The sequence below is a fragment of the Schistocerca americana genome, chromosome 5, assembly GCF_021461395.2.
Source record: "Schistocerca americana isolate TAMUIC-IGC-003095 chromosome 5, iqSchAmer2.1, whole genome shotgun sequence".
NCBI lineage: Eukaryota > Metazoa > Arthropoda > Insecta > Orthoptera > Acrididae > Schistocerca > Schistocerca americana.
The window spans coordinates 97,217,191-97,236,955 of record NC_060123.1 but is presented as its reverse complement, the minus strand read 5'-3'; the positions used below and the strand labels follow the sequence as shown (position 1 = coordinate 97,236,955).

General features: G+C 39.8%; 1 protein-coding gene across 1 annotated transcript in view; it reads left to right on the top strand.

The window, feature by feature from the left end:
* The window catches only part of LOC124615923 (synaptic vesicle glycoprotein 2B-like), a 252,280-nt gene that overhangs the window by 91,670 nt on the left and 140,845 nt on the right, over positions 1-19,765 (top strand). The window contains exon 2 of the mRNA XM_047144107.1: positions 1,260-1,313. Coding sequence (XP_047000063.1) covers positions 1,260-1,313 — 54 coding nt within the window. The remainder of the gene's footprint in view (positions 1-1,259; positions 1,314-19,765) is intronic.

Here is a 19,765-nt window from a genome sequence, read left to right as displayed (position 1 = left end):
GTTCGGGCGCAGGCATGTACACGCCAGCCTACTCGGGGTTCCACATCACTCGTACCGACGAACGTTCGTCACCATGTGTTTTTAGCCTTGGATCACGACAGGGTCACCAGTGAATCGGGGACGTCCGCGATGTCCGCGGAAGGGAGGAAGGCACTGTCAAATGGAAACGTGCACTCTGTGAAACAAGCGACTGTGTTTCGATTGCCGGCCGGGGCACACATTTTCAACACGTCGCCAATGAAGTACAACAATGCCTGTTTGCAGCTAGGTTGTCCATTTAATTATCATTTCATTTTTCTAATCTTATCCTCTTGATCCCTGTATGAGAGACACTTACTAGAGAGTTGTAATATATTCCTAGAGTCATCATTTAAAGCTGGTTATGGAAACTTTGTTAATAGACTTTCTTTGGATAGTTTTTGTCTGTCTTCAAGAGTCTTCCAGTTCAGTTCCTTCAGTACCTCTGTGAGACCCTCACACAGGTTAAACAAACCTGTGACCATTCATACTGCCCTTCCTTGTGTGTGTTCAATTCGCCTGTTAGCCCTGTCTGGTATGGTTCCCACACACTTGAGCAATATTCTTGAACTGGTCACATGAGTGATTGGTAAGCAGTCTTCTTTGTAGACTGATTCCACTTCCCCAGTATTCTGCCAATAAACTGAAGTCTACCACCTACTTTACTCACAACTGAGCTATGTGATCATTCCATTTCATATCCCAACAAAGTGTTGCACCTAGGTGTACTTGTATGAGTGGCTGATACCAACAGTGACTCTTCAATATCATAGTCATAGGATAATACATTTTTTTCATTTTGAGAAGTGCAAAATTTTACATTTCTGAACGTTTAGAGCAAGCTGCCAACCTCTGCACCATGTTAAAACCTTATCAAGCTCTGACTGAATATAGATGGTACTTCATTACAGACAATTGCACCATCTGCAAAAAGCCTGCTTTTAGTATTAATATTGCCTGCGAGGTCATTAATATACAACACAAATGGCAGAGGGACCAACCAACACACTTCTCTGGGGTGCACCTGAAGTTACTCCTACATCTGGCATTGATGTGTCTATTGGTAGATAAAGGAAATAGAAGTATATTCAAATCATGTAACCACCTAGACACATTACAGGTTGTGAAAATGGCCATAGCTTAATGTTCAATCAATTTACATCTTGCTTGATTTTTCCAATAGTTTGCTACTGTTTTGGAAGATAAAGACAAATATTAAAGTTTAGAATTTTCTCTTTCAGCCCCTGCAGAGCCTGTAGAGGCTGCAGATTTTGAAATGGCTGCCTCCCTGACAGGTAAGCTGTCCTGTTTTTGTTTTTCTTCTAACTAGTCACATTGATCTTGAACTAAAAAACATTAAACATTTTGAATGAAACATACTGTTTGTCACAATATGTATAAATTCATATCTTAGGCATAACTGGTAATTTAAATATAATGTTTCTTGTTAAATTTCATCAGGATTGCGCTTTTCAGTTGTTATTATTGTAATTTTCTCTTATGAAGTACTGCAGGAAGAAAGGGTCAGTTCCAGCATTTCAGTGATAAAATATTTCAAAATAGGAATTTTATCTTATGATTTATATTTGAGGTGGCTTCACCAACTGTAGCCTTTTTTGAGATGTAGAAAAAATTACAATTTTGTTCAAGTTGTTGGCTCATACACAAAACTTCAACTTTTTTGTCCTCAGTCATAGTTTTTTATTTTGTCATTTCCTGCATTCCCAAATCAGTAACAAATTTTGTTGAGATATTTTGAGTCATATTTCTAAGCTTCAACAATCTCATGAACTTTGAATGGAAGAATCATGTCACTAGCTGTCTGTGAACTGAACAAAACTTGCATTGCAGATGTTGACCTATTTTTCTCACTTTTCTGTTTTTCATTTTTTTTTAATAATCTTATTCATCATTACAATCAGTATAAGGTTTATACATGCACTGCTGGATGCAAGTCTTTTCCATGTACTACTGTTTTCACCTGTATGTGTCCATGTTGCTCCAAGATATTTTGTAATGCCATCTACCCACAACCATTTGGTCATTGCATTTGTCTGCTATTATCTCCTGGGCTAGCAAAAAAAATAAAAAATAAAAAAAATAAAAAAAAATAAAAATAAAAAAAATAAAAAAATCATTTGTCAATCCACCATCCATTCATCTGGCTAAATGTTCCCACCTCTGGTTCATTTTCATTACAGTTATAATGGGTTCTTTCACTCCATTGTGTTACCTAATCCATTTATCTGCCTTTCCTAAGACTTTCAAATATCCAAATTTCCTTTGCTCAATGAAAAACCCTCAGTTTTTGTGCCATAACTCTGTATCTACTGCCAAAAGTAAAAATTGTTGATACACAATTATTGTAAGCTTTTTTAGACATATCAGATGTTTATTTTGGAAACTTTCTTTACCTAAAGGACTCATAAAATTTTTACTATTTTGATTACTTTTTTTCCATCTGGTCATTATCTTCAACTTCCATAATTACAAAAACTCATCAACTCATTCTACAACTTCATCATTAATGTGTACTCTGTTTTCAGAGTGTTAATTGTATATTACTTTAGTTTTAAAAGGAAAGTATTTAGGATAGAACAAACACATTTACACCAGAGTACTATCAGGAATAATTTAAAGAATGTGTATTGCACCAGTGATATTCATTTACCTGTGAATGTCTGCAGTTGTTCATTAGAGGCTGCTAAATTCAACCTTCGCCTGCCGCTACACCATTTGAGACCTGCAGAGATGGTGCAATGTATAGGTGAAGTCACATTTTGTGAAGTTTCATGTACAGTGAAGCATAAGATGGGTCAGCAACTGGTAACCAACCCTGCTAATGCATTGTGATATGCTGTGAAGAAGTTACGATAAACTATTCTTTGTTAAGATGGTACTGATGCATAAGATGAATCATTCACATGTTTTCTAGTATCTATTATAATGCAAAAATATTATCATCCCATTAGAAATGAATACTATTTTAAAACTAATACACAATTATGATGCTAATGATGACAATGAGGAACACTCCCATGCAAGCAGTAGTGATACGACAAGTTTGAGAAGAGGTGATGGAAGCAGTAACAGTGGATTCCAAGCTTCTCCTGACAAGAAGTTTAAAGTCAAAAGTGTCATGATGGTATGTGATGACAACACACCAGAGAACATATACTATGATTGGCACATCAGTGGTTTCAAAGCATATGACAAGCTCCTGAAAAGGTACCCTAAACTAAAGGCTAAAAGCAGTATCAAAAGCTTACTGGACTATGTGTCAAAGAAAGGAGAAGACAGTGCATTTTTCAAAATAAATCATATGCTAGAATTCAATGTCACAAATAACACGTAATGGCATAGTTTGATGACACTTGAGAAAGCAATTCTTCCATTCATTATTGGCATTTACAAAATGGACATTGGATGTAGCCAAATATCTCAGGTGTACAAATTTTACAGAATTACTGGGATTTACTACTAATTTAAAAAAGGTGTTTGGGATACAATCATGTATAAAAGATAAAGATGACAAGAAAGAGACAGAGCTCAAGCATTTGTTGCTGAAGGCAATGTGAATATCACAACAGAAAATATCCAGATGGGTTCTGTGTGGGAATGTGTTCAGAGTCAGGTCAACTATGAGCTTTCTTCTTAAAGAACGTTATCTATGAAAGGGGAGAAAACACCATCTTGATGTTGCTATCAATTAACAGTACACACACAGTTACACAATTTATGTTGCTATATCAGTGGATGGACAATTGGCAGGCAAACTCTACATATGATTCCAAGACCAAAATGAAATTTGGACCTTGTTTGTCAAGGGAAAGAGAAAAATGATGCCTATGATCTTCATAGACACAGGTGTGAGTGGGAAAATAACTAAAGAAGACCTGGAGACCTTTTCCAATTAGTTTTGAATACACATTTGCTGACAAAGTCACTAGTACTTTGTGACTCCTGATCTGGACATAAGGATGAACAAGTACAGAAGACAATATCACCACAGTATAAGAATATAGCAGAAGAAGAAACCAAAAAGTTAACAGTAAATATGCCTTCAGTGGAATCAACAAATGGCAGGGAAGCAGCACAGAAGACAATATCACCATGTAAAAAGACTGAGGTGGAAGCTGCACCAGAGTGGACAGAAGTTAAAAACAACAGATCACGATGAAGCACCAAGCAAAAGTTAGCATCCAAACTGTTATAACCTTTAATCACCAATAATTGTGTGGATATTCAAACACTCTCACTTAGGAACAACAGCTTGTTACATGATAACAACTCAGTATCTCTTATTCGACTGCCATGCCGTGACATGCAGCCGACGCCGTTCGTAGCTAGGTGGCGCTCTAGCGCTCAGCCGAGTTGCGGATCGCCTCTATCGCCGTTTGCGCGTATTGTCGTGGCGGCACTGTTAAATGTCATGGCACTGTCACAACACTTTTCCCCCCTTGAAAAAAAAAAACACTCATTTCCTTGGAGACATGGACAGTGCGGAGACATCCTTGGCCTCGTGTGAGGCCCCGAGAAGATCCCGTGGAGAGACATGAGAGTATGGTCGAAAATGTCCAGGATTGAAGCTCGTGCGTGGAACATGCCTCCTGGACGAGATGATGGGTGAAAACTCCGGAGCAGCATCCATAGGTGTCGTGGACCTGGGGGTGTGCTCCAGCGAGATGGGTCCCGGAGAAGGCGGCGTCGCGACTGGGGCCGGTTCTGGCGTACTCGGGAGCGGTAGCGACGTCGGCTGCATCAACACGTATGGTAGATTGGCAGCAGCAACAGGACTGGCTTCTCGGGCTGGTGGAGGCGAGGGAAGGGGCGGTGGCACCAGCGTGGCCACCACTCGTGGGTGCATCTCGTCGTAATGGCGAACAACTATGCCATCGTCCGTATGTATTTCACAAAGCCGGCGGCCGCGAAGAGCCTTGACCATCCCTGGAATCCATTTAGGGCGAGATCCATACCCTCGTGCCGACACGTCGGCGCCCACCGAGTATTTTCCCGCACTAGGGGACACAGCACAAGGCCTGACAGGGTGAAGCAGGAGCAGTAGAGTGCGCGGTTGGCGGCCATGCAAGAGTTCAGCAGGGCTGCGATCACCCATAGGCATGAAGCGATAAGAACTCAGAAATTGCAGCAGAGTGTCATCTGTGGAAAAATCACTAAGGAATTTTTTCATCTGGCTTTTGAAAGTGTGGACAAGGCGCTCGACCTCCCCATTCGATTGCGGATGGAAGGCCGGTGCTGTAACATGGTGAATCCCTTGTCCAGTACAAAAATCATGGAAGGCCTGCAAAGAGAACTGAGGGCCATTGTCCGTGATGATCGAGGATGGAAGACCTTCTAGCGCAAAGATTTTAGACAAAGCTAGCGTCGTCGCTGCAGTGGTGGGCGACGGACATCGAACAACAAATGGAAACTTCGAGAAGGCGTCAATCAACAGTAGCCAATAAGTACCCAGGAAGGGGCTGGCAAAGTCAGCGTGCACCCGTTCCCATGGCTGTGCCAGATCAGGCCACGGAGAGGGCATTGTACGAGGTGCAGCCAGTTGTTGAGCACACTGACCACACACAGCAACCATGTGGGCGATGTCCGAATCAATACCGGGCCAATAAACGTGCCTGCGGGCCAGGGACTTAGTCCGAGAAATACCCCAATGGCCTTCATGCAACAGTTTGAGAAAATCTTTGCAAAGAGAGGCTGGCACCACGACCCGTGGAGATGCGCCATCCGTGGCCAGAAGAACAACACCATCACGAACAGATAGACGAAGGCGCAAGGCATGGTAGTTGCAAAGGGGATCCGATGCCCGGCCATTGGTCCTGTCCGGCCAACCCCGTTGAACAAAACCGATCACCTGACGCAGGACTGGGTCCCGCGCAGTAGCCGACGTGACCTGCGAACCTGTAAGTGGAAAACCCTCGACCGCTCAACATTCTTCCTCATCAATGGCCCAATGGCCCAATGCGACGTTTTTTACGCGAGTGAACCGCCACCAAATCTTCGTACTCCTGTGAAACAGGCAAATTGTCCGTGTCGAAAGTTGACTGTACAGTGCCTACATCACACCATGTGTCTATTTGCGTGCCAGCAGCGTGAGACACTTCAAAGGATTGAGCGATGCTTAGAACTTCCGACAACGACAGGTTTGGCAGTTGTAGGGCACGTTGCCGAACTTCTTTATCAGGAGCAAGCCATAGAATAGCATCCCTAACCATTGAATCAGCATAAGACTCATGATGAGTGTCTGTGACAAACTGACATTTCCTACTCAGACCGTGTAGTTCTGCCGCCCAAGCCCGGTAAGATTGATGGGGCTGTTTATGACACCGGTACAACACCACGCGGGTGGCAATGGCGTGGGTGTTTTTTCGGTAATAGTTAGACAATAAGTCACACATTTCTTGGAAGGACAGAGAGGCAGGTTCCCACAGAGGGGCTAACTGAGATAGCAGCTGATAGATCCGTGGGGAAATCCAAGATAGAAATAACGACTTACACATAGGAGCGTCGACAACGCCGAAAGCCAAGAAGTGTTGCCGCAAACGCTTCTCATAATCCTCCCAGTCTTCAGCGGCCTCGTCGTAAGGAGGGAATGGAGGCGGAGAAGAGTAAGACAGATGATGAGTAAGCGACATCGACAATGCCTGAATAGCAGCCGTCAGCTGTGTTTGTTGTTCAATGAGCGCTTGCATAAGCTGTTCCATGTCTGCCCCATCACGAACACACAAATCCACAATGCAGTGAAAATATCCGACCTCGTCACCAAAAAGTGTTATAACCTTTAATCACCAATAATTGCGTGGATATTCAAACACTCTCACTTAGGAACAATAGCTCGTTACATGATAACAACTCAGTATCTCTTATTCAACTGCCGTGCCGTGACATGCGGCCGGCGCCGTTTGTAGCTAGGTGGCGCTCCCGCGCTCAGTCGAGTTGCGGAGCGCCTCTATCGCCGTTTGCGTGTACTGTCGTGGCGGCACTGTTAAATGTCGTGGCACTGTCACAACACAAACAACACATGAACGCTTTTTATGGCCCAATCAACTGCAGAAGAAAACAACCAAGAAAAAGGCCAAGACTCGCAGGAGGTGAAAATCAAGATAGAAACAAAAAGAAGACTAGACCTTACTCTTTAAAGAATTAACCAGGCAAGAAATCTCCCTCTCATAGAAATGAATAATTCTTTAATTCTCCTATATCATAATGTACAGCGCTTAACCAGCAAGCTATACGATCTAGAGGCCCTTTTGAATGGTACAATGAAGGAAATTTCAATCTTGCAACTGAACACTGGCTGCAAGAAATACAAAAATGTGCAGTTGGGATTTCAGACTTCCAGTTGATCAGCAGCTTTTGCAGGAAAACATACAGAGGGGGTGGAACATGTAAATATGTAAGAACATGTATTACATAAAAGGAAATTAGGTTTAAAAATGTCTGCTGTATTGGAAAAGATTTTGAATATTGTTTATGTGAACTAACAGATAGTAAAATTATAATTGCATGTATATATAGGTCTCCATCTGGCAATTTTGAATTGTTCTCCGAAAATTTGGAAAATCTTCTGAAGTATCTAAATAGTCATTCAAAATACATAATTGTGCTTGGGGATTTCAATGTTAATTTCAAGGACAACTGTAAAAAAGGGTATAAACTGTTTAATCTGCTAAAAACATACAATATGGACATGTGTGCAGAAGATACCGCCAGATACAGCAGCAAAAGTGAAAGTACTATAGACCAAATATTCATTGACAAATCAAAATGTGGATTTAAATCTAAGGTATTGAATACAGGTTTCTCTGATCGTAAAGCAATTAAATTGACTTTAGAGAAATCTCACGACAAAAGTGACAACAGGAGATATATTGAGAGAAGATTAATTAATGAAGACAGCATTAGGGTCTTTAATCTAATTTTAAAAAAAATGTAAACTGGAACATGGAAACCAATAGTTCTGTAGGTATAAAATTCAAAAAGTTCTTGTCAAATTATAAATACTGCTGTGATATTTCATTCCATTTGAAAAGAACAAAAATAAACAAAAATTCAAATTCATGGATAACAAGTGAAATCAGAAGATCTTAGAATGCTATATAGACCCACCCGGTTAGCCGAGCAGTCTAACACATGGCTTTCCGGAGTGGGAAGGAGTGCCTGGCCCCTGGCATGAATCCGCCTGGCAGACTTGTGTCAAGGTCCGGTGAGCCGGCCAGTCTGTGAATGGTTTTTACGCGGTTTCCCATCTGCCAAGGTGAATGCGGGCTGGTTCCCCTTATTCCACATCAGCTACACTATGTCAGCGATTGCTGTGCAAACAAGTTCTCCACATACGCATACACCACCATTACTCTACCATGCAAACATAGGGTTTACACTTGTCTGGCATGAGACGTTCCCTGGAGGGGGGGGGGGGGGTTCCAACGGGGGTCGAACCGCACAGTAACCCTGGGTTTGGTGTGGGGCAGCGGTGGGGTGAAGTGGACTGTAGTAGTCATCGTGGGGTTGTGGACCACTGCAACTGTGGTGGGGACGGAGCCTCTCCGTCATTTCTAGGTCCCCAGTTGGGTGAAGTGGACTGCAGAGTCAGCGTGGGGTTGTGGACCACTGCGGCTGCGGTGGGGATGGAGCCTCTCCATTGTTTGTAAGTCCCCGGTTAACATACAATAGAATACAATGCTATATAAGTGTGCAAAGCAAAATACTACCTTGAAACCATTCGTAAAGTGTTATAGAAAAAGCACAAGGAAGCTATAGTTGCTGTAAAAAAGAAGCACAATAATTCATACATCAGAAAGGGTAACAAAAAAGTGAAACCTATGTGGAAAGTTACTAATAATCATACAGGCAAACATGAAAATGCAATTAATAAAAATCACCATAAAACACAGAAATGAAATTATTGATGATCCACTTCTAATAGCTAATATATTTTATGACCATTATATTAATCTAGAATGAGATTTTCACTCTGCAGTGGAGTGTGCGCTGATATGAAACTTCCTGACAGAGTAAAACTGTGTGCTGGACCGAGACTCTAACTCGGGATCTTTGCCTGTAGTGGACAAGTGCTCTACCATCCGAGCTAACCAAGCATGAGTCATGATCCACCCTCACAGCTTCAATTCTGCCAGTACCTTGTCTCCTACCTCCAAAACTACACAAAAGCTCTTCTGCGAACCTGCAGAACTAGCATTCCTGGAAGAAAGGACATTGCGGAGACATGGCTTAGCCACAGCCTGGGGGATGTTTCCAGAATGGTATATGAAACTTCCTGACGTTAAAACTGTGTGCTGGACCGAGATTCAAACTCAGAACCTTTATCTTTCACGGGCAAGAACTCAACCATCTGGAAGGTAGGAGATGAGGTGCTGGCAGAACTGAAGCTGCGAGGGTGGGTTGTGAGACTTGTTTGGGTAGCTCAGATGGTAGAGCACTTGCCTGTGAAAGGCAAAGGTCCCAAGATCGAGTCTGGGTCTGGCACACAATTTAATCTGTCAGGAAGTTTCATTATATTAATGAAGTCCAAAACCAGATCACCACTAAAAATAATCGTAAAAACACAAAGGCAATAACTCCAATAAATGAAAGAACAATGTACCTGTATCCTGTAACACCCAAAGAAGTACAAATGGCTATCAGCAAACTAAATAGTAAATGACCTGCAGATTTGATGGTATCCCTGACAAAATTATTAAATATAGTACTGATAATGTTGTCTCTCAACTTGTGGACATAATCAATGACTCCTTTGAAACTAGTGTGTTTACAAGTAAACTTAAGCAGTTAACAGTAATACCAGTTTATAAAAGCGGTGGCAAGTTTGACTTTAATAATTTCAAACCACTATCATTATTATCTGTATTTTTGAAAATAATTTAAAGAATAATATATGACTGATTGCTAAACTTCCTAAACAAAAATAAAATTCTTCTAAATGCACAGAATGATTTCAGAAAAGGCAAATCTACACAAACAGCTCTCTTCAATTTCCTAAAACTTGTTTACACAGCTATTGAGGACAAGGGTTGTTTTTGGACCTTTCCAAAGTGTTTTACCTTATAAATCATACTCTACAGCTGTTGAAAATGTATAATTATGGTGTCCGTGGTGTTTCCTATGAGTGGTTCAAGTCATATTTAACTGACAGGAAACAAAGAGTACAAATTTCTCAGGATGGAAATGTGTACCATTCTGAATACGAAAGAGGTGCTCCAGGGCTCAGTATTGGGACCATTGTTATTCTTAATTTTTATTAATGACCTACCACAGCAGTTTCCAACAGCTGATACTATATTCTTTGCTGATGACACCAGTTTCATTATAAAAGGGAAGAAATCAACAAAACAGCAGAAGTGGCAGAAAAATGGTTTAAAGATAACTGTCTGGTTGTCAATGACAAGAAAACTGTATGGATTAAGTTCAACCATATAAGGAACAAAGATAGGACCAATGTAAAATTCACATTATTGAATAGCCAAATTCAGCAAAAGTGTCACATAATCTTTTTTAGGATTATGGGTGAATGAGCATCTAAGGTGGGAAAAATATGTAGAAATGCTTAACAAAAAGTTAAGCACATACTGTTACATATTAAGAATGCTTAGAGATTGCTGCAATATCAAAACAGTGTTAAGTGCTTACTACGCATAGATGCATAGTCTACCGAAGTATGGTATAGTGTTCTCGGGAAATACCTCTTTTGCCAAGCAGTATTTTAAGCTCCAAAAGAAATCTGTAGGATTAATAAGTGATGTTGCTTACAGAGCACCATGTAGAAGTATCTTTAATGAATTAAAAATCGTGACCGTACCATCTATATTTATTTTGAAAGTACCTGCTTCATTAAAAACCATCAAGCTTCATCTCTGAATAGTGAGATCCAAAACTATCAAACAAGGAACAGGAATGACTATCATAGGGATGTGCTCTTTGCAGTGCTTTGCCAGATAGCATAAAAAAAAAATTAATACATTCAAAAAAGAACTAAACAATCTACTAATAAACAACAGCTTCTACAGCATTAGTGGATACCTGGAATTTTGCTCAAATCCGTAGGTCTGCTTCATAACTCTCTAAACAAAAATTCATAATTATCAAACCATTCCTAGATAAAACCAAACTTCTTTTATCCATGTATGTATCTAATTATGCACCTAACTTTTGTGCCGTATGTTACTAAGCCTAGTTAACTAAGTACTGGTATTTAATAGTTTTAGTAAAATCAGCCAAGGTGTTTCACCAGCTTTTATTCTATCTGTATGTACGTCTACAAATTTTATAATATAATTAAGCAGAATGTTCTTGTTATAAAGACGTGTTGATACCAATGATGAGATTTTGTACATGATGTAAATATGTAATATTTTATACTGTTCTGTACTTTGACAAGTCCAATATCATGAATGTGGTAATATGGGGCCTAAATAAATAAATAAATAAAAAGGCTCTAAAGATCTAGTTTTAAAACTCATTCCATCTAAAATACAAAATATGCACAACCTCTGAATGTGTATTTCTTCACACAGTATAAAATATATGGTAAGAGAATCACAGGCTTTCTTAAACTATGTTCCAGGAACATGCAGTCAGAACTGCAGGACAGATTCTTTATCATGAAAATGCATTTTGTCATTTAGAATCAATTATCAGTAGAAGTGATGATCAAACTAATTTGCTTAAGAGCCAGTGCTGACCTTGTATGATGGCACCTTGGGCCACGTAGGAAAGGGATGAGGCAGCTGGGGGGGTGGGGGGGGGGGGGGGGGTGGGGGGGGGGGTTGCAGTTCAGTTTTTACCAGACTGTTGTCATTGATGGAATCTTACCACATTCTCATTTTAACTGTACATTTTATAAGATATCACATCAAATATTTTGAAGTGAAAACGAAAGTTGTGTATTGGAACCACATACATTTTCCTGAATTCTCGCATAGTGACCAGTTTTCATACCTCAGCGTGTACTGCATGCAGTGCCATCGCAAAAGGATCCCATGTCTGTTTTCCTGATTTCCAAGTAGGCACCTCTGTGCCCTGCTGGTGCACGGGGCTGCAGCAGACCATTTTCAAATGCACTTTTGTGTTAGACCAAACAGAATGGAAACAATTTTAAATAATAATAACTTAATTAATTCAAGATTGTCACAAAGGGATAGAATAGTGGATGATAGCTTTGTATATAAGAGTGTTTAGAAGTCAGTTTTACCTATTGTATTATGTGTGTCATTTGGAAATGTTGTAGTGAACACATTAGCCACTTTTTCCATTGTTGTAGTGTGGCCAGTTTTCCGAATTGGATGTCATGTAGGCATTAGTGTTCCACAGAAGAAACCATCAAACTGAAAAAAATAACAAGGAACTACATTTGTAAGCCAAAAGATGTTATTTAAACATTGATATCGTGAAAAAAAAATTATTGCCCAAACTCTTTGCCTTTATATATGTCTGCTTGTGTCTGTATATGTGCGGATGGATATATGTGTGTGTGTGTGTGTGTGTGTGTATACCTGTCCCTTTTTCCCCCTAAGGTAAATATTTCTGTTCCCGGGATTGGAATGACTCCTTACCCTCTCCCTTAAAACCCACATCCTTTCGCCTTTCCCTCTCTTTCCCTCTTTCCTGATGAAGCAACCTTGGGTTGCGAAAGCTTGAATTTTGTGTGTGTTTATGTTTGTTAGTGTCTCTATCAACATACCAACGCTTTCGTTTGGTAAGTTACATCATCTTTGTTTTTAGATATATTTTCCCCACGTGGAATGTTTCCCTCTATTATATTTATGGAGTCACCTTCTTGATAAAGGGAGGAGGCAGCATATAACTGTTTCACATTGAATTACTTAGTTACATAATTGCCTATGTCTCAGTGCATAACTTGGTACATATGTTAATAGTGTGAGGTGTGCTTCTCTCACTAATCACTGGATTTGCTGGGTATCTGATCACTGAAATAGGAGTACTCCATAAACATAAGAGCTCTTCAAAATAGTTCAAAACTCAAATTTAAAGCACAGTAGCAGGGGTAATATTTTGGACATTAAAGAACATGTTTTATATAAAAATTAAGTTGTAAGGATGTTTGTGAACCTCTGCATAATAAGTTATTGTCTTTTATTGTGAAGGTACTGTTCAGTTTCGATATATGTAGAGCAAAATGAGTATTTCGTAGGCCACACCTTTTAGGCAAAGATGTGATTAAACAAAGGAAGAGGGGTGAAACTGCCAAAAAGTGGAGTGCCCTTAAATATGTAAATAATCTGTTGTTTGTCTACAAAATAATATAAAGTATTTTGTTTATAATAGAGGGAAACATTTCAAGTGGGAAAAATATATCAAAAACAAAGAAGATGTGCCTTACCAAATGAAAGCACTGGCAGGTCGATAGACACATAAACAAACACAAACATACACACAAAATTCTAGCTTTCGCAACAAATGGTTGCTTCATCAGGAAAGAGGGAAGGAGAGGGAAAGACGAAAGGATGTGGGTTTTAAGGGAGAGGGTACATCTACATCTACATCTACATTTATACTCCGCAAGCCACCCAACGGTGTGTGGCGGAGGGCACTTTACATGACACTGTCATTACCTCCCTTTCCTGTTCCAGTCGCGTATGGTTCGCGGGAAGAATGACTGTCTGAAAGCCTCCGTGCACGCTCTAATCTCTCTAATTTTACATTCGTGATCTCCTCGGGAGGTATAAGCAGGGGGAAGCAATATATTTGATACCTCATCCAGAAACGCACCCTCTAGAAACCTGGCAAGCAAGCTACACCGCGATGCAGAGCGCCTCTCTTGCAGAGTCTGCCACTTGAGTTTGTTAAACATCTCCATAACGCTATCACGGTTACCAAATAACCCTGTGACGAAACGCACCGCTCTTCTTTGGATCTTCTCTATCTCCTCCGTCAACCCGATCTGGTACGGATCCCACACTGATGAGCAATACTCAAGTAAGGAGTCATTCAAATCCCGGGAGTGGAAAGACTTACCTTAGGGGGAAAAAAGGAGAGGTATACACTTGCATACACACACATATCCATCCGCACATACACAGACACAAGCAAACATTTGTAAAGGCAAAGAGTTTGGGCAGAGATGACAGTCGAGGCGGAAGTACATAGGCAAAGATGTTGAATGACAGGTGGGGTATGAGCGGCGGCAACTTGAAATTAGCAGAGGTTGGGGCCTGGCGGGTAACAAGAAGAGAGGATATACTGAAGGGCAAGTTCCCATCTCCGGAGTTCTGACAGGTTGGTGTTAGTGGGAAGTATCCAGATAACCCGGACGGTGTAACACTGTGCCAAGATGTGCTGGTCATGCACTAAGGCATGTTTAGCCACAGGGTGATCCTCATTACTAACAAACACTGTCTGCCTGTGTCCATTCATGCGAATGGATAGTTTGTTGCTGGTCATTCCCACATAGAAAGCTTCACAGTGTAGGCAGGTCAGTTGGTAAATCATGTGGGTGCTTTCACACGTGGCTCTGCCTTTGATCGTGTACACCTTCCGGGTTACAGGACTGGAGTAGGTGGTGGTGGGAGGGCGCATGGGACAGGTTTTACACTGGGGGCGGTTACAAGGGTAGGAGCCAGAGGGTAGGGAAGGTGGTTTGGGGATATCATAGGGATGAACTAAGAAGTTATGCAGGTTAGGTGGACAACGGAAAGACACTCTTGGTGGAGTGGGGTGGATTTCATGAAGGATGGATCTCATTTCAGGGCAGGATTTGAGGAAGTCATATCCCTGCTGGAGAGCCACATTCAGAATCTGATCCAGTCCCGGAAAGTATCTTGTCACATGTGGGGCACTCTTGGGGTTCTTCTGTGGAAGGTTCTGGGTTTGAGGGGATGAGGAAGTGACTCTGGTTATTTGCTTCTGTACCAGGTCGGGAGGGTAGTTGCGGGATGCAAAAGCTGTTTTCAGGTTGTTGGTGTAATGGTTCAGGGCTTCCGGACTGGAGCAGATTCGTTTGCCATGAAGACCTAGGCTGTAGGGAAGGGACCGTTTGATGTGGAATGGGTGGCAGCTGTTATAATGGAGGTACTGTTGTTTGTTGGTGGGTTTGATGTGGACGGACGTGTGAAGCTGGCCATTGGACAGGTGGAGATCAACGTCAAGGAAAGTGGCATGGAGTAGGACCAGGTGAATCTGATGGAACCAACCTCAACACACTACACACATCAACTTTAAAAGTCCTTAGGAGAGTTAAGACGAATGATAATGATTTTCAAAACTGTAACCTATCACTGTGGTCATGTGGTTAGAGACATGCAATAGGGAAGTTGAAGGAAGTATGTTAGTGTCCTGGTACATGTTCTCTTTTTACATCTTTGTGACTTATTCATGTAACAGAATTATATTCTGCAGTGTTCTATGTTATCTCCATATAAGAGTTTCCTCTATCAGAAATGAGTTTCTTCAGTTTCATGACAACAATCAAATTAAGAAAAGAGAGATGACACTTCTGTGAGTGAGACAATAAGCAATGACACTTATATTCTTTTGTGTCAGAATATCTGACCATTTCTTTCCTCCAGAATATTTCACAATTTCAAAGAGTCAAAGGGTGTTGCTAGGCAGGAATCTAATCTAATTACTGTGGGTGAAATGAGGTGTAATGTCATTTATGTTCTTGCATGTCACAAACACTTGGCTGCTTATTTCCAAATATGCTGCAATTTCTGACAGTGAGAACAGAAAGGAAGCTAAAAGCACACCTTGAATTGCTGCAAATGAAACAAGCAGCCACCATATTTATAGTTTTGTTTGTCACAGGTATTTAGCTGTCATTAAACCATTAATTATGCCTTCATAAATCTAGCGGTCAAGACAAAGATCACACCACACAGCTAGCAACTGATGCCACATTACCAGTTTCCAAATACCTGTTGCACATGGCAGTACTTCCTCATTTTAGTCACTCACATGCAGTGACTTCCGAAAGCATATCAGATAACAGTACAGTGTGGCACTGTAGGGAGTGCTGAACAATGACTTGCAGCCTCTCTGTGTACACCCTATCTCTTTGGTAGTAACAGACAGGACACAGTTCTGTTCACAAAAAACTTTAAGAGTGTAAACTATTTCACCGATGTTCTACATGTTATCTGTAAGTGGACACTTAAGTGCTATATGTTTCTCTCTGAGTTTAAAATACGTTCAGTATTAACTGCAGTTGCATGCCCACATAACAACTCTGCAAGGCTGCAAGATAGAACTCCCTGTTTCAATCCAGTAGCGAGTTCAGCCAAGCCCAAATGTAAACATCGTAGAGGAATGGAACACATCATCAGTAGAGGCCCCTGTGGGATTGCCAAGTGCCAGTCTGTGTATGCACAAGGCCCACTCACAGCAGCCAGTGACAGAGTGAGAGTCATGACCTTCAGTCATTTACACCACGCCTAAAGCTGATTATCAACAAGATCAAAGTGCATGAGTGCAAATGTGCAAGAAGAAGGTAGTCCATATACTGTGTTTCTTCGTCTTCTTTTTTTTTTAGTGAAATTTTCACTCTGTAGGGGAGTGTGCACTGATATGAAACTTCCTGGCACATTAAAACTGTGTACGAGACTGAGACTCCACTCGTAACCTTTGCCTTTTGCTGTCAAGTGCTCTACCAACTGAGCTATCCAAGCAGGATTCATGACCTGTCCTTACAGCTTTACTTCTGCCAGTCTTGCAAGTTTCACATGCGAGCTTCTATAAAATTTGGAAGGTAGTAGCAAGATACTGGGGAAAGTAAAACTGTGAGTACAGGTTGTGAGTCGTGCTTGGGTAGCTCAGCCAGGGAGATGCGTCATCTTTACTTTCTAGTCGTATTGTTCCCAGATCTTAAATGTATTTTCATTTCATCTCCACTTTGTTGACTTTTACATTCATTGCAATTTTTTTTACTTTGGGTTTATTTGACAAATACATCAGTGATTAATGTTTCTTTGTAGAATATTAATATCTTGGATGAACCCCCAAATATAGTATATTGATTCGCTACTGTATATTCAGTGACTTGCCTATGGAACAGAAATTTGTCATTCTTGTGAATGGAGTTGCATTGAATTGTATATTCACTTTACTAAAGTATAGTTTTTACTTAGCTGATTGTCTTGAAGATGGCTTCATTGTCTTCTTATAGAGGTATGGTAATGATGCAGGTTTTCTTTGTATAAAGAACGTGCACTAGTGTTAGGATTCTGGAAGTCTGGTGAATCACTATCTATGGAATAAAAAACATCTGCACTTTGAATATTTGTATTTTAACTCTTCAAATATCAGAATAATGAAACGTAATATTCTTTTGTTTCCTTGAGCTATCAGTTCCAGCTACAATGTCTGCTTTCTACCACATCACACAGATGACTTGTCTCCATTACCACACAACTACCTGCCATATGTAGAAAGAAAAAGCACGAAGATTACATTTAAATCAAAGCATTTAACATCATTGTCAAAGACATTAACTGATAAATAGTTAGCAAAACTTGGTAAATGTGACTTTACAGGTTTTTGTATGAAATCTTCAAATTTATACTAAGCAAATAAGATGTAAATAGTTATGTATGACATAATGAATTTTGGTTTTATACAAACATATAAATTCATAAAATCAAATTACTAATACCTGATAGTATCAAAAAATTCTGAATATATGTCAGACTTGATTATATTGCCAGAGTTTTTACCTTATCTTACTGACAGAGGCATTTCCCTTTTCCTTTCACAAGATACTTTATTTCTCTAGTTATCCATGTTTTTTTTTTGTGTGTGGCTGTTTACTGTCCTTTCTCATAACTTGTGTGGAAACCTGTTTTCAAATAATGATATGGATTTATCATGAAATAGGTTAAATTTTATGTCAGTTTTTGGTTCATTATAAATATCATCCCAGGTCATCACTTGTAGACTATTCTTAAAAACATTTGTTCTGGAGTTGTTAATTGTTCAAACTGACTTCCACTTAGGAGTATCTATACTGTAAGGCACTCTCTTATTTATCCTAACTAACTATGCAAAATGATCTGAGAGGGTATTTGTTACTGGATATGCAATTATTTTCTTGCTTTGAGCTTCATCAAGGAATAATTATTAATTACAGTCACACTGTCTTAATCAAATCATGCTCAAAAGTTAATTATTGAGAACAAATTGTAGGATCGAAATAAGGTTTTCAGATCATTTTTCTCATCAGAATCACTTTGAAAATCCATATTGTAATCACCATAGACTATTAATTGTTTGCTACTGTCTGACAGATAGCATAATAAGTAAAGTGTATTCGTCATAAACAGGTCAACATTTCCTGTGGGGATCTTTATACAGTTACAATTAAAAGTGAACTGCTTTTCAGTGTTAATTCACAAGCACACAATGTTTAATTAAGCACATTCTATCACTTTCCTGGTATTGTTTGCTTGATAGTCCTGTGTTGTATTTAATTGCTTCCTTGCTTCTAGTGCCACAATAGACTGACCATCTTACTCATAGTAATATTATAATTTTTTCTGAGTTTTGTAATATTACCTGAGGATTTCACCCTGCCTATTTCAAGGAACACAGGTAACCCACTGAGTTCATATTTTGAAGAAGGAGGGTTCAAATTTTTGGCCAGGCATCCCCATTCCGTTTTTCTATTCTTTTATATATACATCATTTCAGCTGAATGTTGATGAGGCTTTAGCTGTTTCCCTTTTTCTGACTGTATTAATGATCCTTCTTCAATGACCTCAATCTCACTGTGCTGTTAAATCCCAATCTTCCTTCCTTGCTTGAAAGCTTGATTGCTGTAGCTTAAGTACTGTTCTATTGAGGGAATCTCACTGAACAGCTCATGGAAGCATGCAAGAAACTGATAGTGTTTGGGCCATAATCACTGTTGGTGGGCACTGACAATGTCTCGTTGGCCAGCTAAATCAGGTTCATTCCTGCACAAGCTGTAGTATCATCATAGAAATGGAATTCATTCTACGATTAGCATTGGTGTAATTTTGTGTGAGAGCTGTGTTTAAGTCTTTGGCTATCATCTTTCCTGTCGCAATTTACATCAGGCATGTGAACATAGTCAACTTAGCTGATCTACAAAAATGGCATGTTTCCTGTAAGTTGAATTATTTATTTATTTTGTTACTGCTTTTGGTCCATTTTAACACTTGACCACAAACTAATTCAGATTTTCCACTATTGTGAACACATTGAAATTTGTGTTAGGCTCCTAGTTGTTTGACAGTTATAGATTGGGGCCAGGTTTCTCACAGCAGTTAAATAAATATTCACTGCATGGCAGATCAATATGAATTATGAAACTTTGAGATGATTACATTAATAGGAGTGTGAGAAACTGTCAACCAATTCTCATGAAATTGTTTCTGCTGCCTGATATTAAAACAGGGCTAGGAAAAATTCGTAAGAAATTATGAACAAAGTGGCATTGTCAGTTTGATTTCTTTACGCAGGGAACACTTCAGCCCCAATAACAGTGACATATAATGAAATAAAAATTAATTTCACACAAAAATACCTTCAATCAGTTGTGTGTAATACAAATAAGTCCCATGTCACTTATCTCTTTACTATACTTTACTTTTATCGGTTTTATGTAATTTTAAATATTGTGCCCAATAACTAATGTACATATTGTAAAGTTAGGGGAAGTTTACAAGGGACTTCTGCAACCATTGTAAAGTTATACGGACATTAATGTCCTGTTTCTGGTCACCAAATGTAAAAGGAGTAT